This window comes from Mesoplodon bidens, assembly GCF_964165515.1.
Source record: "Mesoplodon bidens genome assembly, chromosome: X".
Classification (NCBI taxonomy): Eukaryota; Metazoa; Chordata; class Mammalia; order Artiodactyla; family Ziphiidae; genus Mesoplodon; species Mesoplodon bidens.
The window spans coordinates 37,806,175-37,829,334 of NC_138163.1; the positions used below are offsets into that span (position 1 = coordinate 37,806,175).

Here is a 23,160-nt window from a genome sequence, read left to right on the forward strand (position 1 = left end):
TTGCATTTCTCTAATGAGTAAAGATGTTGAGCATCCTTTCATGTGTTTGTTGGCAGTCTGTATATCTTCTGTGGAGAAATGTCTATTTAGGTCTTCTGCCCATTTTTGGATTGGGTTGTTTGTTTTTTTGCTATTGAGCTGCATGAGCTGCTTATAAATTTTGGAGATTAATCCTTTGTCAGTTGCTTCATTTGCAAATATTTTCTCCCATTCTGAGGGTTGTCTTTTGGTCTTGTTTATGGTTTCCTTTGCTGTGCAAAAGCTTTTAAGTTTCATTAGGTCCCATGTGTTTATTTTTGTCTTTATTTCCATTACTCTAGGAGGTGGGTCAAAAAGGATCTTGCTGTGATTTATGTCATAGAGTGTTCTGCCTATGTTTTCCTCTAAGAGTTTGATAGTGTCTGGCCTTACATTTAGGTCTTTAATCCATTTTGAGCTTATTTTTGTGTATGGTGTTAGGGAGTGATCTAATCTCATACTTTTACATGTCCCTGTCCAGTTTTCTCAGCACCACTTATTGAAGAGACTGTCCTTTCTCCACTGTACATTCCTGCCTCCTTTATCAAAGATAAGGTGACCATATGTGCGTGGGTTTATCTCTGGGCTTTCTACCCTGTTCCATTGATCTATCTTTCTGTTTTTGTGCCAGTACCACACTGTCTTGATTACTGTAGCTTTGTAGTATAGTCTGAAGTCAGGGAGCCTGATTCCTCCAGCTCCATTTTTCGTTCTCAAGATTGCTTTGGCTATTCGGGGTTTTTTGTGTTTCCATACAAATTGTGAAATTTTTGGTTCTAGTTCTGTGAAAAATGCCAGTGGTAGTGTGAAAAATGCCATTGGTAGTTTGATAGGGATTGCATTGAATCTGTAGATTGCTTTGGGTAGTAGAGTCATTTTCACGATGTTGATTCTTCCAATCCAAGAACATGGTACATCTCTCCATCTATTTGTATCATCTTTAATTTCTTTCATCAGTGTCTTATAATTTTCTGCATACAGGTCTTTTGTCTCCTTAGGTAGGTTTATTCCTAGATATTTTATTCTTTTTGTTGCAATGGTAAATGGGAGTGTTTCCTTGATTTCACTTTCAGATTTCTCATCATTAGTATATAGGAATGCCAGAGATTTCTGTGCATTAATTTTGTATCCTGCTACTTTACCAACTTCATTGATTAGCTCTAGTAGTTTTCTGGTAGCATCTTTAGGATTCTCTATGTATAGTATCATGTCATCTGCAAACAGTGACAGCTTTACTTCTTCTTTTCTGATTTGGATTCCTTTTATTTCCTTTTCTTCTCTGATTGCTGTGGCTAAAACTCCCAAAACTATGTTGAATAAGAGAGGTGAGAGTGGGCAACCTTGTCTTGTTCCTGATCTTAGTGGAAATGGTTTCAGTTTTTCACCATTGAGGATGATGCTGGCTGTGGGTTTGTCATATATGGCCTTTATTATGTTGAGGAAAGTTCCCTCTATGCCTACTTTCTGCAGGGTTTTTATCATAAATGGGTGTTGAATTTTGTCGAAAGCTTTCTCTGCATCTATTGAGATGATCATATGGATTTTCTCCTTCAATTTGTTAATATGGTGTATCACGTTGATTGATTTGCGTATATTGAAGAATCCTTGCATTCATGGAATAAACCCCACTTGATCATGGTGTGTGATCCTTTTAATGTGCTGTTGGATTCTGTTTGCTAGTATTTTGTTGAGGATTTTTGCATCTATATTCATCAGTGATACTGGCCTGTGGTTTTCTTTCTTTGTGACATCCTTGCCTGGTTTTGGTATCAAGGTGATGGTGGCCTCGTAGAATGAGTTTGGGAGTGTTCCTTCCTCTGATATTGTTTGGAAGAGTTTGAGAAGGATGGGTGTTAGCTCTTCTCTAAATGTTTGATAGAATTCGCCTGTGAAGCCATCTGGTCCTGGGCTTTTGTTTGATGGAAGATTTTTAATCACAGTTTCAATTTCAGTGCTTGTGATTGGTCTATTCATATTTTCTATTTCTTCCTGAGTCAGTCTTGAGAGGTTGTGCATTTCTAAGAATTTGTCCATCTCTTCCAGGTTGTCCATTTTATGGGCATAGGGTTGCTTGTAGTAATCTCTCATGATCTTTTGTATTTCTGCAGTGTCAGTTGTTACTTCTCCTTTTTCATTTCTAATTCTATTGATTTGAGTCTTCTCCCTTTTTTTCTTGATGCGTCTGGCTAATGGTTTATCAATTTTGTTTATCTTCTCAAAGAACCAGCTTTTAGTTTTATTGATCTTTGCTCTCGTTTCCTTCATTTCTTCTTCATTTATTTCCGATATGATTTTTATGATTTCTTTCCTTCTGCTAACTTCGGAATGTTTTTGTTCTTCTTTCTCTAATTGCTTTAGGTGCAAGGTTAGGTTGTTTATTCGAGATGTTTCCTGTTTCTTAAGGTAGGATTGTATTGCTATAAACTTCCCTCTTAGAACTGCTTTTGCGGCATCCCATAGGTTTTGGGTCGTCGTGTCTCCATTGTCATTTGTTTCTAGGTATTTTTTAATTTCCGTTTTGATTTCTTCAGTGATCACTTCGTTATTAAGTAGTGTATTGTTTAGCCTCCATGTGTTTGTATTTTTTACAGCTCTTTTCCTGTAATTGATATCTAGTCTCATAGCATTGTGGTCAGAAAAGATACTTGATACAATTTCAATTTTCTTAAATTTACCAAGGCTTGATTTGTGACCCAAGATATGATCTATCCTGGAGAATGTTCCATGAGCACTTGAGAAAAATGTGTATTCTGTTGTTTTTGTATGGAATGTCCTATAAATATCAATTAAGTCCATCTTGTTTAATGTATCATTTAAAGCTTGTGTTTCCTTATTTATTTTCATTTTGGATGATCTGTCCATTGGTGAAAGTGGGGTGTTAAAGTCCCCTACTATGATTGTGTTACTGTCGATTTCTCCTTTTATGGCTGTTAGTATTTGCCTTATGTATTGAGGTGCTCCTATGTTGGGTGCATAAATATTTACAATTGTTATATCTTCTTGGATCGATCCCTTGATCATTATGTAGTGTCCTTCTTTGTCTCTTCTAGTAGTCTTTATTTTAAAGTCTATTTTGTCTGATATGAGAATTGCTACTCCAGCTTTCTTTTGGTTTCCATTTGCATGGAATATCTTTTTCCATCCCCTTACTTTCAGTCTGTATGTGTCTCTAGGTCTGAAGTGGGTCTCTTGTAGACAGCATATACGTGGGTCTTGTTTTTGTATCCATTCAGCCAGTCTCTGTTTTTTGGTGGGAGCTTTTAGTCCATTTACATTTAAGGTAATTATCGATATGTATGTTCCTATTCCCATTTTCTTAATTGTTTTGGGTTCGTTATTGTAGGTCTTTTCCTTCGTTGTGTTTCTTGCCTAGAGAAGTTCCTTTAGCATTTGTTGTAAAGCTGGTTTGGTGGTGCTGAACTCTCTCAGCTTTTGCTTGCCTGTAAACGTTTTAATTTCTCCATCAAATCTGAATGAGATCCTTGCCGGGTAGAGTAATCTTGGTTGCAGGTTTTTCTCCTTCATCACTTTAATTATGTCCTGCCACTCCCTTCTGGCTTGTAGAGTTCCTGCTGAGAGATCAGCTGTTATCCTGATGGGGATTCCCTTGTGTGTTATTTGTTGTTTTTCCCTTGCTGCTTTTAATATGATTTCTTTGTGTTTAATTTTTGACAGTTTGATTAATATGTGTCTTGGCATATTTCTCCTTGGATTTATTCTGTATGGGACTCTCTGTGCCTCCTGGACCTGATTAACTATTTCCTTTCCCATATTACGGAAGTTTTCAACTATAATCTCTTCAAATATTTTCTCAGTCCCTTTCTTTTTCTCTTCTTCTTCTGGAACCCCTATAATTCAAATGTTGGTGCATTTAATGTTGTCCCAGAGGTCTCTGAGACTGTCCTCTGTTCTTTTCATTCTTTTTTCTTTATTTTGCTCTGTAGCAGTTATTTCCACTATTTTATCTTCCACCTCACTTATCCGTTCTTCTGCCTCTGTTATTCTGCTATTGATCCCATCTAGAGTATTTTTCATTTCATTTATTGTGTTTTTAATTGATGCTTGATTCATCTTTAGTTCTTCTAGGTCCTTGTTAACTGTTTCTTGCATTTTGTCTATTCTATTTCCAAGATTATGGATCATGGAAATAGAATCTTGGATCATCTTTACTATCATTATTCTGAATTCTTTTTCAGGTAGACTGCCTATTACCTCTTCATTTGTTAGATCTGGTGGGTTTTTATCTTGCTCCTTCTCCTGCTGTGTGTTTTTCTGTCTTCTCATTTTGCTTATGTTACTGTGTTTGGGGTCTCCTTTTTGCAGGCTGCAGGTTCGTAGTTCCCGTTGTTTTCGGTGTCTGTCCCCAGTGGCTAAGGTTGGTTTAGTGGGTTGTGTAGGCTTCCTGGTGGAGGGGACTAGTGCCTGTGTTCTGGTGGATGAGGCTGGATCTTTTCTTTCTGGTGGGCAGGTCCACGTCTGGTGGTGTGTTTTGGGGTGTCTGCAGACTTTTTATGATTTTAGGCAGCCTCTCTGCTAATGGGTGGCATTGTGTTTCTATCTTGCTAGTTGTTTGGCATAGGGTGTCTAGCACTGTAGCTTGCTGGTCGTTGAGTGAAGCTGGGTGCTGATGTTGAGATGGAGATCTCTGGAAGATTTTTGCCATTTGATATTACGTGGAGCTGGGAGGTCTCTTGTGGACCAGTGTCCTGAAGTTGGCTCTCCCACCTCAGAGGCACAGCACTGACTCCTGGCTCCTCAATTTGGGATGATGCGTTGTCTATTCATGTATTCCACAGATGCAGGGTACATCTAGTTGATTGTGGAGCTTTAATCCGCTGTTTCTGAGGCTGCTGGGAGAGATTTCCCTTTCTCTTTTTTGTTCCCACAGCTCCCGCGTCTCAGCTTTGGATTTGGCCCCGCCTCTGCGTGTAGGTCGCCGGAGGGCGTCTGTTCTTCGCTCAGACAGGACAGGGTTAAAGGAGCAGCCGCTTCGGGGACTCTGGTTCACTCAGGCCGGGCGGGAGGGAGGGGCACGTGGTGCGGGTGGAGCCTGCAGTGGCAGAGGCCGGCGTGACGTTGCACCAGCCCGAGGCACGCCGTGCGTTCTCCCAGGGAAGCCGTCCCTGGATCCCGGGACCCCGGCAGTGACGGGCTGTACAGGCTCCCGGAAGGGCAGTGTGGACAGTGACCTGCGCTCGCACACAGGCCTCTTGGCGGCGGCAGCAGCAGCCCCAGCGTCCCACGCCCGTCTCTGGGCTCCGCGCTTTCAGCCGCAGCTCGCGCCCGTCTGTGGGGCTCCTTTAAGCAGCGCTCTTAATCCCCTGTCCTCGCGCACCAGGAAACCAAGAGGGAAGAAATAGTCTCTTGCCTCTTCGGCAGGCAGCTCCAGAATTTTCCCAGACTCCCTCCCGGCTAGCTGTGGTGCATTAGCCCCCTTCAGGGTGAGTTCTCGCCGCCAGCCCCAGTCCTCTCCCTGTGCTCTGACCGAAGCCCGACCCTCAGCTTCTAGATTATCTTTTTAAATTGAAGTATAGTTGGTTTACAATGTTTTACTAGTTTCAGGTGTACAGCAAAGTGATTCAGTTATATATATATATATATATATATATATATATATATATATATATATATATCTGATTCTTTTCCATTATAGGTTATTATAAGATAATGAGTATAGTTCCCTGTGCTATACAGTAGGTCCTTGTTGTTTATCTATTTTATATATAGTAGTATGTATCTGTTAATCCCAAACTCCTAATTTATCACCCCCCCTTTCCCCTTTGGTAACCATAAGTTTGTTTTCTATGTCCCTGAGTCTGTTTCTGTCTTGTAAATAAGTTCACTTGTATCATTTTTTCTTAGATTCCACATATAAGTGATATATAATAGTTTTGTCTGACTTCACTTTGTATGATAATCTCTGGGTCCATCCATGTTGCTGCAGATGACATTACTTCATTCTTTTTTATGGCTGAGTAATATATATATAATATATACATATATTATATATATATATATATATATATATATATATATATAAATATATACCACAGCTCCTTTATGCATTCAGCTGTCGATGGACACTTAGGTTGCTTCCATGTCTTGGCTATTATAAATGGTGCTGCTGTGAACATTGGGGTGCATGTGTCTTTTCGAATTAGAGTTTTTGTCTTTTCCGGATATATGCCCAGTAGTGGGATTGCTGGGTCATATGGTAGTTCTATTTTTAGTTTTTTAAGGAACCTCCATACTGTTCTCCATAGTGGCTTTTTTTTTTACATTCCCACCAACAGTGTAGGAGGGTTCCCTTTTCTCCACACCCTCTCCAGCATTTATTGTTTGTAGATTTTTTGATGATGGCCATTCTGACTGGTTTGAGGTGATACTTCATTGTAGTTTTGATGTGCATTTCTCTAATAATTAGCAATGGTGAGCAACAGATTACTTTTTGAACATGTTTAAACAGGGTTAAAAACAGGGATTGTATGGGGAGAAAAGCACACACCTTTTTAAACCTATTTTTCAAGAGCAAGGTAGGGCCTCGTACAGCTTGAACTAGATTCAAGGATTGGCACATTTAAGCTGGGAGTTGAGAAACTATCCTGATTTAGAAGAAAGCACCTGTGAAAGTTGAATATTGGATTGTAACTATGAGTATTTTCCAGAAACACCTGTCTGCTTTTGCTATAAAATAAATCAGTTAAGACTTAAACATTCTGCAGCCAAATCAGTGGTCACTGGAGGCGGGGGGAGGATTACAAAGGGACACGAGGAAACTGAAGGGCGTGATGGGCATTTTCACTCTCTTGATTGTGGTGATGGGTTCATAAGTGTGTAAAGATATGTCAAAACTCATCAAGATGTACACTTTTGATACGAAATGTGGTTTATCATATATCAATTATACTTCAATAAGGCAGTTTTAAAAAATAACTTCTGCAGCCTATGGTACAGCTAGTATTGAAGTGGCCAAGTACTCCTTCATCACCCAAAGTCCTAGTCTGATCTCCCAGGCTTCAGTCAGGACTCACACAAACTTGGGTCATGGGTCCAGATGCCTGTGGGCATTTACAGTGATGGCAGGCAGAGGGGTGTCTTTGTTGGGAAAAGGGAGTTGCTTCTGTATTACTCTGTTTTGATTCTTTTCTGGGCCAGTTTGTATCAGCAACTGTGAACTGCTTCCTTTCAATAGTTTGTTATTATCATGTGAGTTTCCACTTTTTAATAAAAAATTTTAATACAAAATTAGGACATTTATTGTAAACATTCAAAAATTGAAATAAGAATACTCCTAATCCATTTCCCAGATGAAATGTTGACAATTTGATGTACATCCTTCCAGACTTTATAGAGAGGTGTGTATGTGTGTGCGTGCACGTGTCCACCATGCATGTGTGTTTATATTACTTTTATTACTTTATATTACGTTTACAAAAACAAGATCACATTGCACGTTATTATCCTGCAACTTGCTTTTTATTTTTTCCTCTAAAAAGTATCATGGGCGTCCTTCCATGTCAATAAGTACACACCTACACCTCCCTCCCTCCCTTTCTTCCTTCTTTCTCTCCCCCTCCCCCTCCTCCCTCTCCCCCTCCTACCTGTCTTCCTGGTAGGAAGTCTCCTCCCCCTCCCCCTCCTCTTCCTCCTTCATGTTTTGTTAGTTTTGGCTTGAGGCCTCTTTAAGGAAAAAGCATCGCAATAGGAATTCATAATTATCGTGCACCTATGTGCCAGGCACCATTTGGTTAATTTTCAGTGATCTGGCAGAAATTGCCAATGACACTGCTGTAGCACTGAAGCCATGGCATATGTAAAAAGCTTACTTCTTGGTACACAGTAGGTCCTCAATATTTAAAAAAAAAATAAGATTGGAAGGTTAGCTCCCTATTCTGGGAGAGTATTCAAAGATGAAATATTCACAAACATTTCATTTTAAAGCCTGTGACCAGCAGGGGAAGAGAGGAGAAGCAATGTCTAATTTGCTGCTGTTGCTGAAGTTGGGAAAGAGGAATTGGGAACTGAGGTTTTTAAAGGAGGCCAGTTTTTTTTTCTTTTGCAAACCAATTGGGTCCTCTTGAGAAAGTCAGAAAATAACTTAAATGCTTCCGAATCGAGGTGTAGAGTCCTGTCACTGGAGGGCCCAGTGAGCAAACATCGACCCTAGAGCAGAGGCTGTGGGCAGGCAAGGCAGCAAGGCCTGCAGGTCTGTTTATTTGCACTTTGCAGTGCTTGTAAATTGTTTTCCTTGATTGCCAGCGTCTGAAAAAGCAGATTTCGCATAAGGACCTCAGTTTCTGGCCTCTCTGGATGAATAGGAGGATGCGGCCACCCCAGGCCCTCCTTCCCTCACGGGGGGTTCAGATGAGGCGCTGGCCTCCGCCTCTGTTCAGTGTTTTTTGCTCGCTGAGACCATCTTGCTGTCCACTGTGATCATCTGAGTTGTAACCTCTGCTGTAGAATTTACTGCTTATTTTTGCTTTGGTGTGAGATGGAAGTGATAGCCAGTTTTGTTTTTTTTTTAATGTGAAAAATACAGCACATCAAGCACTATAAAATACCATCTGACTGTTTTCCCTCCAAATTTGAGGAGAACCTTTATTATACTTCAGGAAAGCAGAGAGATCTGGCTAAAATATAGAAACTGTTTCACTGTGTGGAAATCACCCTTATGAAGGATATGAGGCATATATTTAACCTCAAGAATTTGATGAGTTTTAGTGGGCTTTGTGAGGTTAATCTGAAGTAGAAGGAAAAATTGAAGTTTTTAATAAAATCCATTTATATTGACCATAATTTTAAATGAATGACTACAAATGCATCTGTTAATACTGTAAGTCAGCAAAAAGTTTTATTAAAACCACTTTGCAAAAAGTCATAATGCAATTCTGAACTTCATTCCTGTGTATACATAGTTGTGACAAAATTGTGTCTAAAATGACACTGCAATAAGCAGCTTTGAACATGTTCTTTTCTTATTTTTAATTCTTTCCTTAGCATGAGTTTCTAGAGCAGGTTACTAGACCAAAGGGGATGAGCATATTTTTTTGGTTCTTGCTTTGTTTTGCCAAGTTATTCTAAAAAAAAGATGTAATTAATTTTCACTATCTCTAGCAAGATATGAAGGTGCCTAGTTTTTCTTTCTTCCCAAAACTCACAGGAATGGGTTTTTGTAATTCTTATTTGTTTGTGTAAAAACTATTAAATGGGATTGTGTATCTTGAAACTAATTAAAATTTAGATGTTTGTATCAGTTAGTTGTTGTCGTATAATAAACCATCACCAAACCTAGTGGCTTAAACAAAAACCATTTATTATTTCTCACAAGTCTATAGGTTCTCAGGACTGTTCTGCTGTTCTGTGATGGCTGCATCTGATCTTGACAGGGTTTGCTCATGTGTCAGCCATCAATTGGTGGGTTGGCTGGGGGCTGGCTGGTCTAGGATAGCTCATCTGTCACAAGAGGGCTTTTTCATGTGGCCTTTCATCCTCAAGCAGGCTAGCCCAGGATTGTCCTCATGGTATGGCAGGATTCCAGGAGAGTGAGGGCCACTTGACACCTTGTCTTAGAACTGGCACTTGGACACTTCTGCCACATTCTGTTAGGCAAAAAAAAGGCCGTCTCAAATTCAAGGGCTGGGGAAAAATAGACTCTATCTCTTGATAGCAACAACTCAAAGTCACATTACAAAGGGTGTGGATACAGGGAGGGGTGGAATATTAGGATCATTTTTGCAACTGTTAGACTACAACAGTCAATATTGTCCTTCAAACTTGCCATCTTTCAAAGCTTTATACCTGTTCCAGCAATGTACGCACTAATTAAAAAAAAATAATTAGAGGCTTTCTCAGAATCTCCTTGTAAGGGGACTTATAAACCAATTAAGAAAGTCAGTTTGTTCTTTATAGTCATTCATTTTATCCAGCATTCTTGATTCTAGATAATTTTTGATGATTTTGAAATATCAAATACACGATAAAAGAATTTCAAAATTGACCTCCATCAAGGCTATTTAAAAGAATGTAGCTCAGACTTTGAAATCAATCCAAGCGAAGCATTCCAAAGTGTTTAAAACAAAAGCAGTATCACTGGAATAAATGGAGAGCATGACAAACCGGTTACTTTGAAGTGATTAACTATTTTGTGAATATTTTTTCTGGAATATTTTTTAAAGCCTTGCTTTAAATTAGGTTGTATAAATAAATACCTCTTGATTACAGATAAATTTGGGGGTTCAGTATATCTTAATTGAATATCAAATTAATTTTTCTCCTAAAGGAGTTTAGTGTTGACTCTTATTTATGTTGAAAATTGCAGCAAACGGACTGGATTTTGTCTTCATTATGCTCTTCAGATAATGTTTTTGGAGAAGGAGCACATGTTTATTCTCATATCATCCCAGTTCAGTGTTGCTAACATAAGGATTTCTAGAACCTAATATAAGATACTGCTTTTGGTGGCCTTTTAAAAAACAGTTTATACAAACTTTTTCTCCTAAAGGGAGTTCATTTGGGTTGTCCTTCAGGGAAAGTTATAAAAGAAGTACATACCTATAAGGTTAACCAAGATTTAGTAGTAAATCTTGCGTTAGACTTTCCATCATCTGGCCATATATGCTTGAGTCTGAATCTCCTTGAATTTGACATTAATGAGAAACTCAGGTGATACAGACTCTGAATACATCCACTTTTAGAAAAGAAAATAAAGTTGGGAAGTGCTATTTGAAGTCAGCAAATAGGATCAGAAATCCCTAATTCCCAGTATCAGTGATATTACTCACCTTGGGACAGCTTAAGAGAGCTTGTTCATGTGAAAAATGCTGGCAAGCACTCATGTTTGGAGGGTTTTCCAGTGTCAAAGTAGAGGGCAGATTCTCTTTGTCACTCACTAGGAGAGGCTATCTTCTCTTCCCTTGATCTTAGAGTTCAATTTAGTGAAAGTCGACAGACTGGAGGAATGAGAGTAGATACGTCCATGTGAGACTTGGAAAGCAACCTGGACGAAGGATGCTAGATCAGGTACCTGGGTTAGAAATGTCGGCTGGGTGTGTGTTCATGAATGTGCTACATGTATTTTACCCCGGCCCTGTTTCTGTGCCATCCCCAGCAGGTTTTTCTGGGACTTTACATTTGAGCTCAATCGATTGTACAATAGACTGGAGATTTGGAATCTTGGAGTGTCAATATATGGGCAAGTCATTTAATTTTCCTGAATCCATCTGAATTTCCCCATCTCTAAAACAGGCATGAAAATACCTACTCACAGGTTGCTTCAGGAACCAAATGAGACAAAGTAGTATAAATAATAGCCATAGGGCTTCCCTGGTGGTGCAGTGGTTGAGAGTCCGCCTGCCAATGCAGGGGACACGGGTTCGCGCCCCGGTCTGGGAAGATCCCACATGCCACGGAGCGGCTGGGCCCGTGAGCCATGGCCGCTGAGCCTGGACGTCCGGAGCCTGCGCTCCGCAACGGGAGAGGCCACAACAGTGAGAGGCCCGCATACCGCAAAAAAAAAATAGTAATCAAAAAATAATAATAGTAGCCATAACTTATGTTGATTGAGAACTTCCTGTGCGCTGGGCACTATTCTAAGGATTTCACCTGTACTCACTCATTTACTCCTTCCTGAAATCCTATTATTTCTATTTTACAGTTAGGGGAACTGAGACACAGTCTTTGGAAACTCTTTGAAACCTCTAAAACACATTAAACAAATGTAAGCTATTGTCTTAATTCTCCTGATAGTATACGTTCCCCTATCAATGTGACCTAAGTCCAGAAAATGGCAGCATTCAAAATCTAAATCTGCGTTTTGCTCCATTTGTATCAAAATGTTCCCTTTCACCCTCTAAGGTTTCCCGTGGACACCATGACGATCACCGTGGTGTATGATAATTCAGAGGCAACGGAGCTCTGCGCGGCTCAGCACCTCTACCTCAAGCCCATAGCAAAGTTGATGATCAATGTATTGCTCCCTGAGAGCACGGGGCCCACGAGGCCCTTCTCTAACTGGGAAGTTCTTAACCAGCTGAAGAGCCTGATTTGTCCTGACCAGTTCACCACAGTGCGGCTCTCCAAGAGTACTAAGGACTTCATCCGATTTGAGGGGGAGGCTGAAACTCGCAGTTTGGTTCAGATCCTGAAGGCCAAGTTACACGGGAAGATCATCAAGCTAAGCGGCTTGAAAACAGACTTAAGAGTAGTGGCCACAGATGCCCAGGGGGAGTGGGAACATTTCCCCAAAGAAAAGGGGGCGCCATTGGGTGATGGGTCCGAAGAGCAGGACCACGATAAGAGCCCAGATTCCATATACTTCGAAGGCCTGCCCTGCAAGTGGTTTGCACCTAAAGGTTCCAGCGGGGAGAAGCCGTGTGAAGAGATCCTTCGGGTGGTCTTTGAAAGTTTTGGGAAGATCAAGAATGTGGATATTCCGATGCTCGACCCCTACCGAGAAGTCATGACTGGTGGGAGCTTTGGGGGGTTCAGCTTTGGCTTGCAGACGTTCGAGGCCTTTATACAGTACCAGAAGTCAACTGACTTTGAAAAGGCCATGGAGTCCCTCCAGGGGATGAAGCTGATGCTTAAAGGAGATAGTGGGAAAGCTCTGGCATGTAACATTAAGGTAAGGAGCAGCCAGGGGGTTTTAAACAAAATCTCCCACTGTTCAGGTGGTCCTGAGTAAAAGCTAGGAGGAAGCATCTGTGACAAATTTCCTTAGACCCCAGTAGGCTCTGATCAATAGCTAATGTAAAGATTTGTGTTGTCGTTAATCAGTGGATGATTAGGGGAAAAAATATCATCCTGATTTGAACATTCTTCTGCTATCAGCCATGCTGCCAGCTGTGGTTTGAAAACGATGGTTGTTATAGTCTGGGGCTCTGCCCCAGCTTCTTGGGGGCATCAAAGGATTCTTCATGGTCCTTATGGAAGTATCTCATATACTTATTTGACAAGTTGCTGGGAGAGAGGGCAACATGCAGCTTGAAACCACGAGGAGAGCAGTTTGCTCCCTCTTTGCTACCGGGGTCACAATTTATTATACTTTCATGTTGTCTGTCAGGTAAATTGCTAAAACAGAATCCCAACAAACCTGGATCCTTTCCTTTCTAAGTCAGCCTGTCTATCCAGGCATGTCAGTTCATCACTGTCTGAATGCCTGGTCACCTCCTTCTTGAAGCCTTAATCCAGCAGAAGAAAAGACGCAGCTAAACCCTCCTTTTTCTCTAAATCAGTCTTTAGTGTGAATTTGGACTTTCAGCTTCAGTAGCTTCGTATGTGTGTGTGGGGGGGTTTAAAATATATATTTGAAAATTATGAGCTATTCAGTCTGACAAAAGATATAGCAAATACTATAATGACCGCCCATGTACCACTGCCCAGCTTAAAAAATAAAGCATTACCAGTGATACGAGAACATGCTCCCCTCTGTGTACCATCCTCAGTCGCAGGCCCCTCCCTCCCCTCAAAGGTAACCATGATGGTGAATTTGGTGTTTATCACTCATGCATATTTAAATAGCTACTTCTGCCTCCTTTTATTTTTTAGGCAAATTTATTTGTAGCACCTCAATCTGACTTCCACTTTATTTAGAGATTTGCAAAGTTGTTTAATAATCACTGTAGTCAGATCTTGTATCTCATTTGGTCAGTTTTCTTACATCTTTGCTCTCCCACCCTCCTCCCACCCATTTTTGGACTCTTTTTGTCTCTGGTGATTAAAAAAATATGTTAACTCAGTTAATCACTATAACGAACCAGAGGCAATATACTCACATCCCTTAGAACTTGTATCCATCATGGCACTGTGATGCCGCCTATGGCTGTCAAGTGAGCTCCCCAGGGTTCTGCCAAAGAAAATTCTAGAGCCCCACGAGGGCTGTTTGGCAGGTAACTGAGAAGCAGTGGAACAGTCTGGGTGCTGGGATGCAGAGAAGGCATTTTTAATTCATTTGGTTTGGCACTGCCATGTACAAATTAGTTTTATCTCTCTGGCCTTCGACACACCCAGCCAGCGGGCAAACTTTTCTAATGAAACTTTGAATTGTTTGGGGGCAGGTTATGTTTGATACAACCAAACACTTCAGTGAAGGAGCTATAAGGAGGAGAAATCAAGAAAGGCTGCAATTACAAGAGCTGGAGGAAGAAAGGAAAAAAGAAAAGAAGAGAGAAGAGGAGAAGGCTGAAAGGTGAGGAGACCAACTTCAATGAAGAGGGTTTTTTTAAACTTTTGATTTATGGATTTATCCCTTCAGGTGAACGGCTGCGGGGAGCAGAAATTGGTACAGTCTTTCCACTGTGCTGTCACAAAACCAAAAGAGAAAGCAGTTGAAAGCAAGAGACTTAAAAAGTATGCTTGTCAGGAAGAACAAGTAATGAAGAGTAGTGGGACCAGCCAGATTAAAATGTCTGGGAGGAAATGGTTATTAAAAAAAAAAAAAAAAAGGGCTTCCCTGGTGGCGCAGTGGTTGAGAGCCCGCCTGCCGATGCAGGGGACACGGGTTCGTGCCCCAGTCCGGGAAGATCCCACATGCTGCGGAGCGGCTGGGCCCGTGAGCCATGGCCGCTGAGCCTGCGCGTCCGGAGCCCGTGCTCCCCAATGGGAGAGGCCACAACAGTGAGAGGCCCGCGTACTGCAAAAAAAAAAAAAAAAAAAAAAAAAAAGACCAGGAACTTTTAGAGTGAAAATTCTTGCAGTTTACCTAAATTTACCAAATTTTACCTTGCCTATCAATTGAAATTTGGGGGGAAAGTTCTTTTTAGGCCTGGAAAAGATTTTCTTCCATAAAATGATCAATAACCAATCTAACCCATAGGCCAGAAGGCATGGATTTGTTGAGACTAATTTTCTCATTGGCCTAAGTTCTTTCTGTGAATTTGAGGAGCCTCTATATTTACATTTTTTTTTTTTTTTTTGCGGTACGCGGGCCTCTCACTGTTGTGGCCTCTCCCGTTGCGGAGCACAGGCTCCGGACGCGCAGGCTCAGCGGCCGCGGCTCACGGACCCAGCCGCTCCGCGGCATGTGGGATCTTCCTGGACTGGGGCACGAACCCATGTCCCCTGCATCGGCAGGCGGACTCTCAACCACTGTGCCACCAGGGAAGCCCTATATTTACTTCTTTGAGTTTATCATTGTTTCCCAGTTTAGGAGCTTGAGACTAGAAAGGGCTATTGGATCGCCAAAGGTTTGCTAAGAAGGGACAAATGGTCCAGAACCACAGGGCTCCCAAAACCAGTTTTACCTCCCGGCTCCTCCCCTTGAATGTTTATTCTTCCAGTCTTTTATGCAAATTATAGCCATTCAAAAGAGGAGTCTAAGAGTACCATTCCACCTGCCTCTCACTTTATTTGGCTGGAGGAGTGCCAGGAGTTACTTGAGGTCACATCTGTGAAAGTTGGCCAGAAACTGAGCCCAGTCAAGGTAACGATTCCCCCCAAATTTCCAGATTGACCATGCAGTTTAGCTAATCCTCTAGTTTTTGGCTAAGCCCTCCCTCAGGCCACTGTCCTTTTTCCCCCCTTTTCTATGTTTCCATGAGGGCCTACCCATGGCCTACCCAGCTGAAATTTTCAGAAAATGGCAGAAAAATAAGGCCGTATTCTTCTAAGCCAGTCTGTTTTTATGGTGGTGTACTCTGTTAAGTAGTATGCACCAAAGACCAGTTCTCACCTTTATTTTCTGAGTGCCTTGACTTACTGTCATTTGCCCCTGTGCCACCAACTCACGGAAGGTTTTGATCTCAAGAGAAAAGGAATCTTCGCTGTGAAAGCTGGATCCAGTAGCCCCTGCTGATGGTTTGAGAAGGTGGAGGCTAGAGGCCCCTCCTTTGAATTCAGTTGCCTTCTTTTTTTTTTAATACTCTCTGCATGAGGTCTCCTGTACATGTTTCTAACTCATCAATTTAGTTATGCGTTGTAGGGCCCTGGCAGGGGGACGGGAGTGGGAAGGGGAGCAAATGACTGATAAATACCTTCTGAAGGGTTGACTCTGTTAATCATTATCCAGAAAGAGAAAAGAGGAGGAGAGGAAAGCCCAGGAAAAGAGGAGAAAGGCCAGAGTCAGGAGGCACGCCCTGAAGGAAAGGGGCAGACACCGGCAAAGGAGACAGAAGGACAGTGCCAAAGCAGAGGTCCGTCAGGGGCCCAGCTCTTCCGAGGACTGGGAGGAGGGGAAGGGCCTGCTGGCCCGGCGGCAGCTGGAGGCCCTCCACCTGCTGCGGGCGCTCCTGAGGAAAATCACAGTAAGGCTCTTGCCCCATTGTTCTTTGCTTTGGGTAGGTAGTGACCTTTCTGAGACATGACCTTTACTTTTAAACAATGGCCTACCCTTTAAACAGCACACGTGGAAGACTCACTGTATTCACTAGGGTTTATTTTTAATAGGCTGATCTCTAATAACCCCAATTGTGCATTTACCAAAGGGATACCCAGATTTTCTGAAGGCGTTGGGTCTCACCCCCACTTCCCCGCCTCCCCCCACAACCATCTGGCACACACACACTTTGTGTTTCTAAACTTTAGGATGGTTTCACCTGGGGCAATATAGCTCGTGCATCTACTTTTCTAAGTTCCTAATTGAGGTAACAAAAAATGCACGGAGGAAGAAATGGATAGTGGGGGTGTTGCGTTTGTAGTCCTCCATTAATTTTCATTGGCCATTCATCTGTGACAGGTTTGGATGGAAAGGGAGAACCTTGAACAGAGACCTTTGTGGAGCAAGTGCCTGGTTAGTCTAGTCCTTTTTTTTTTTTTTTTTTTTTTTTTTTTGCGGTACGCGGGCCTCTCACTGTTGTGGCCTCTCCCATTGCGGAGCACAGGCTCCGGACGCACAGGCTCAGTGGCCATGGCTCACAGGCCCAGCCCGCTCCGTGGCATGTGGGATTTTCCCGGACCGGGGCACGAACCCGTGTCCCCTGCATCGGCAGGCGGACTCTCAACCACTGCGCCACCAGGGAAGCCCAGTCTAGTCCTTTTTTAAAATATTTATTTTTGGCTGTGTTGGGTCTTCGTTGCTGCGCGCGGGCTTTCTCTAGTTGTCACGAGCGGGGGCGACTCTGTGTTGTGGTACACAAGCTTCTCATCGCGGTGGCTTCTCTTGTTGCAGAGCACGGGCTCCATGCCTGTGGGCTTCAGTAGTTGTGGCACGCAGACTCAGTAGTTGTGGCTTGTGGGCTCTAGAGCGCAGGCTCAGTAGTTGTGGCGCGTAGGCTCAGTAGTTGTGGCTCGTGGTCTCTAGAGTGCAGGCTCAGTAGTTGTGGCACGTGGGCTTAGTTGCTCCGCGGCATGTGGGATCTTCCCAGACCAGGGCTTGAACCCGTGTCTCCTGCATTGGCAGGTGTATTCTTAACCACTGTACCACCAAGGAAGTCCCTTAGTCTAGTCTTAAACTATTTGCTAAGGGATGTCTCACATCACAGGCCAATTGTTTTGTTTGGAGAGTTTCAGTTTCGGAAGTTTTTTGTTCTCCCACTTACTGGCCTCCTAAAGATAACCAGACTCAGCAGATGTCCCAGAGTAAAGGCCAGAAAGGCCTCCCAAAGTGTTAATTTAAAAAGCCATATTCAGTGTTCTTAAATATGAAAAGTGAATGGCATTCATTTTATTTTTTATTTTTTAAAAAATTATTTTATTTATTTATTTTTGGCTGAGTTGGGTCTTTGTTGCTGCACACTGGCTTTCTCTAGTTGCGGCGAGCGGGGGCTACTCTTCGTTGCAGTGCGCAGGCTTCTCATTGCAGTGGCTTCTCTTGTTGCGGAGCACGGGCTCTAGGCGTGTGGGCTTCAGTAGTTGTGGCACGCAGGCTCAGTAGTTGTGGCTCTTGGGCTCTAGAGCACAGGCTCAGTAGTTGTGGCGCATGGGCTTAGTTGCTCCGTGGCATGTGGGATCTTCCCAGACCAGGACTCGAACCCGTGTCCCCTGCATTGGCAGGCCAATTGTTAACCACTGCGCCACCAGGGAGGTCCCGTGGCATTCATTTTAGATAGAGTTAGTTTTATGTGTATTTGCCATCTCAGCTTTTTGTTCTCATTGGTGTGGCCAATCAAACTGCATGAAATCAGGATCAGAAAAACCTCACATTTACCTTTACAATAAGGTGAGCTGGATCTTTTTTAGTTTACCTTAATGACTGCCAAGGGTGACTCCTCTTGAAGAATTTCTCTCTTTAAATATGTGTGGTGCCTAATTCTTGGCCTCATCAATACCTTACACTGATTATGCAGTCCACAGGTTCTAATCCTGAGTCCTGGGTAAGCTCTGTGCCCTGATTTGTGCCAGGTGTCAGTGGGAGCTCCGTACAAACTCTCCCAGCGAGGTAGGGCCCATGCACAGGACCTTTCACCTGCCCTGCAGTCGTGCAGAGCAGAGAGCACCACAGAGAGAACCACTGGCACAGCCATATTTTCTACTTGCTGTCTGGTTTCCAACTGGGGTGGGTGAGGTGGGCAGCTCAGGGTCACGCCCCTCTGCAATCCATGGGAAGAGGCTGGACTATAACCCAGAAAGCCCTTTGTTTATCTTTTACAAAGGCAGCTGACCCTTTTAGACACACATTTCACCCATCAGTCTTTTCTTGTTCTAGGATTGTAGCCCCAGGGAGGGCTCTAGAGCATTTCTTATTCCTCTTCATGTCCCCAGCCCCTAGCACAATACCTGGAACAGTAAGTAGACCCGTCCATTTGTGAACAAAGGAAAAAGGGTCATGTGCTTTTTAAAAAAATTTTTTTAAATTGAAGTGTAGCTGATTTACAGTGTTGTAATCTCTGCGGTGCAGCAAAGGGACTCAGTTATATACATACAGACATTCTTTTTTTAAAATATTCTTTTCCATTATGGTTTATCACATGATATTGAATCTAGTTCCCTGTGCTATACAGTGGGACCTTGTTGTTTATCCATCCTATATATAATATTTCATATCTGCTAAGCCCACATTCCCAGTCCTTTCCTCCTCCACCCCCTTGGCAACCACAAGTCTGTCCTCTATGTCTGTGAGTCTCTCTCTGTTTTGCAGATGGTTTGTTTGCACTGTATTTTAGATTCCACATATGAGTGATATCATATGGTATTTGTCTTTCTCTTTCTGACTGACTTCACTTGGTATGAAAACCTCTGGTTGCATCCAGGTTGCTGCAAATGGCATTGTTTGGGGTTTTTTGTGGCTGAGTAGTATTCCATTGTATATATGTACCACATCTTCTTTATCCATTCATCTGTCGATGGACATTTAGGTTGTTTCTATGATTTGGCTTTGTAAATAGTGCTGCTATGAACATAGGGGTGCATGTATCTTTTTGAATTATAGTTTTGTCTGGGTATATGAAGAGTCTTGTGCTTTTGAAGGTATGTAAACCGGGGTGCCTTCTAACGTAAAGACGGGCACAGACCTAGTAAAAGCAGCTCCTGTTAGACTGAGACATTTAATTTAGTACCTCCTGTTTCTTCACTGTGATATTGTTCCTAATTTCAATCTATCCTAGGTGTAGTTAGAAACCTCTTCAGAACAATGCTAGAAAGCCCAATTTTCTTTGAAAATTTTAGTCTGTTTAGTTTTTCATGTGAGATTTTTAACCTTTTTCTTTGAAGGGCTCTATACAATTTAACCCACGTCAAGTAGATGTTGCAGGCTCCAAAGCTAATCGTGCTCCGGGGACCACACTGGGAGCTCTGAAGAAAGAAGAGTTAAACACTCAGTATCTTCAAAATCAGGAGGAAATGCCAAGATATCAGGTTTACAAGTCAGGTAAGAAGCGAAAACAAAAAATGAAGAAAAGAGCTACGGATCACTTACGTAAATCTTCCCACCACCTTGAGGAAAAAAAATTAAGATATTCAGCTAGAAAAGAGAGAACTGGAAAATTATTAACCAGTGAATACAATCACAGTTTGCTCCCTGATCGGAATTCTTTGCAAATTGCAATGATTCAAGGTCAATCTCTTGAGAAAGAAGACTACCATGGTTCTAATAAATCCTATTCTTCCAGATTAGTTGAGAGAGACCATGGCAGGAAACAGAAGATCTATGAAACAGATGAATTTATTGACTATCTTCTAAACTATTATCAAACTCCAAAATATGCCCGTATCTACCTAGAACCAAGTCACGTAACAAGCACATGTCAGTGGCAGAGGACCGTCCATGCGAAAGGAAGTGGATTTCAAATCAATTTGAGAAAACATAAGCATCGTTTAACCAGTTTGAGCCAAATGCAAAACCTAGACAGGAGAGAACAGGTGCAAGAAGATGATCCCTGCACAAAGATTTGTACTCAGGATCCTGAGCATAAACCACAAAAGAGGGGGAAAGTGGATTATGCCAAAGAATGTAGAATGTTTAAGGGGTTTAAACATCATTGCAAGGACACAGTATGTGAAGCTGGTGATTGGCCATCCTCAGCTTTTGGAAAGAGCCATCTGTTGGAACAGACTCATGCTTACCAGGTCCAAGATTCCATATCCACAAGTCAAAGCCAAGTTTCCTTGCCCAACAGGTCAGCAGACTTTGATTTGGAGTTGACAGATTTCTTAGAGGATATTAGCAGTGGTTCTGAATGTCTCAGTGAAATCCTTAGTATAAACAAAGAGGAGAAAGAGAAATCTGTGGCTGAAAAGGGATCTCTTGACACTGATGAAATCATCATTTGCGATCCAGAAATTAGGTCAAGTCAGCAAACCTTGTATTCAGAGTGGAAACATGAGGAGGAAAAATACTCTAAATACGAGCTTAGGAAACCAGGCAAGAGGTCCAATTATGAACTGAGATGTTCATGGCTTGAAGGTGAAAACAATTCTATTCGAGATAAGAAGAGCAACAGCAAAAAGAGGGAAATATTGGCCCCCAAATACTTATTTGATAAAAGCTACCACCACGAATCCAGTGCCAGTGATCAATTAGACACTGTCACAAGAAAGAGGAGGCGGTTTAGTGATAACACATTTAACCAGAAAGTGAAATTATAGGCCAATATTTCATGTGCCAATAACATCATCAAGAAGCGCTAATGCTTCCTATTGGGGGGATTTTTGCAAAAGAAGAGAGGCTCCACAGAAGTCAGAATATAGCCAGGAAGGAAGGAGGTTTAAAAGATATGAGCATTCTGAAGATTTCATGCTGAATTCTGATAATTACTATAGCAGACATAACAGTCAGGAGCACACTGACTACAGAAGCTATTTAGGAAACAACCACGCTGGTTCTTTATATTTTCGAATGTTATGAAGGTCTCTTAGATCAGGAAACTCTTACTCACAATAAAAATGTGCAAGAAGAAAATTTCAGACCAAATGTAGCTCTGTAGTTAGCAACTACAGAGCAAGAGAGCAACACTTAGGAGCATGAGCAAGGTCAAGTGCAAAACCTTGTTTCTCTTGCCAAAGAATAAAGCATAGATCTAAGTGTGTGTGTGTGTTGCAGGTGTGTTGGCAAACTTTGGAAACACAAAACATCCAGATTCTGAAGGTTGGTAAAACAACGTGCTTGCAAAACTTCCTTATCCAAGGACAGACATTTCTACAGTTCGATTGCAACTTGAATTTGGTGCCATCAAAGGAGCAAATTAACATCGAGATGAGTTAAGATAGCCCTCTATGGCTCTACAGCCGTCATAACGTTATCATTTAGCATCATTTATCTTCAGAGGGAATGACAGTGAATGAATAATGATCTTTTTACTTGTTCTTGAATTTGGTCAGAACACCATGTGCAGCAACAAACTTTCCTGACTTTTATCTAGAAGTACCTATAGATAAAAGAGGAGAGATGACACCTAGAACATACAATAAATAGACTTCTTCATGACATTGGACAGTTCCGTGAGCATCCACTAGAAAGAAATTAATCTTATTAATATGTTCGGAGGACTCAAAGAGTTGTCCTTTTAGAAACGAAGCCTTGGAAGAAGAATCTAAAAGGGGCTCAGATTGTCCTTTGAGGTTTACACAGATAGTGGACCATTAGCAGACTTGTTTTTTTGGAAGAACCCCATGTCATTCCATCCTAGAAAAGCAACAGGATTGAAGCGATATAACATGGGACTTGCCAAAGGAAATACTGAACGATCCTGGGGCACCAGTAATGGCACTTGGGAAGAGAGGACGTGACAGTATTCCGTTTCAGGTTATGTAATCCTTTCACTCAGGGTTGGGTGACATCAGTTTGTAAAAAGCCACTGAATATCCCCAAACTGACTTTTATAATACAGTAACAAGTGCCTCCTCAATCCTCAGTAATGCCATGGAGTTAGGAAGAGTCATGGGTAAAGCCCATAGTTTTCTAGCGGGGGAAAAATTGTATGTGTGCCGGATTTGTAAACTCTTAACATAAGCAATTTATCTTTTTACCTACTGGTTTTGGACTCCTTGAATATGTTTTTAAATTGAGGTATTTTATAGATTCATAAAGACATACATCTTAATGCAGTACATGTTCTATTGAAAGCTCGGCTGATTCATTCTGCCTTATATTGGATTTAGGACCTCAGGGGGCAGTAGATGACTTTTCTTCTTCCAATGAAGCTATAGCTGACATGGCAATTGAAGACCTCAATGAGATTAGATTGCCTGCAGTGGGGAAAAGGTGACTTTAATCCACTGAAGTAGTGGAAGGCAACATTTTCTTACGACGTGATTCATTTCAAACAGTCCTAACCTGATAGTCCGTAGAAAAGTACTAGCTGGTAAAGCCAAGGTAGGATGCCAGTCATTGTGGTTGCCCAGAATGACGAGGCACGATGTGTGCTCATAACCACCCTCTTGAGCAACCTGATACCTGAAATGGCTATAAAATCTTCGAATTGATCTAAAGTAAGAGCCACAAGTTGTTTTGTTGATCTCCTCTAATTGCATTTAATAGAGGTATGCCAGTACAAGCAAAAGTTCAGACATGAATGTAACATAGCAGATTGATTATATTTATTATCAATGAATCATTTGTTGGCTCCCTTATATTCAATTCCACTTGCAAGCCAGTGACTCTGCCATCAAAACCAGGCTTGGCTTGTCCAATCTGAAACATTGCTCCTAGGGCGAGTGCCTTTTCTCCTCTGAGGACTAGCAGTGATTATTAACGTTCAGAGGACTGTTGTCTGGAGTAGGCTTTTAAACTACTAACAGCTTGTATTTTGTCAGACAACTTTTGGTGACCAGGTA

General features: G+C 41.9%; 1 protein-coding gene across 1 annotated transcript; it reads left to right on the forward strand.

The window, feature by feature from the left end:
• Nucleotides 1-11,872: 11,872 nt before the first annotated feature.
• LOC308609309 (A-kinase anchor protein 17B-like) lies at nt 11,873-21,232 on the forward strand (the record flags this gene model as incomplete). Its single annotated transcript, XM_081222999.1, is given in 5 exon segments — nt 11,873-12,640; nt 14,073-14,203; nt 16,022-16,256; nt 19,600-20,964; nt 20,966-21,232. Coding segments are annotated over 5 exon segments (2,751 nt in total). The 5' UTR covers nt 11,873-11,887.
• Nucleotides 21,233-23,160: the final 1,928 nt, after the last annotated feature.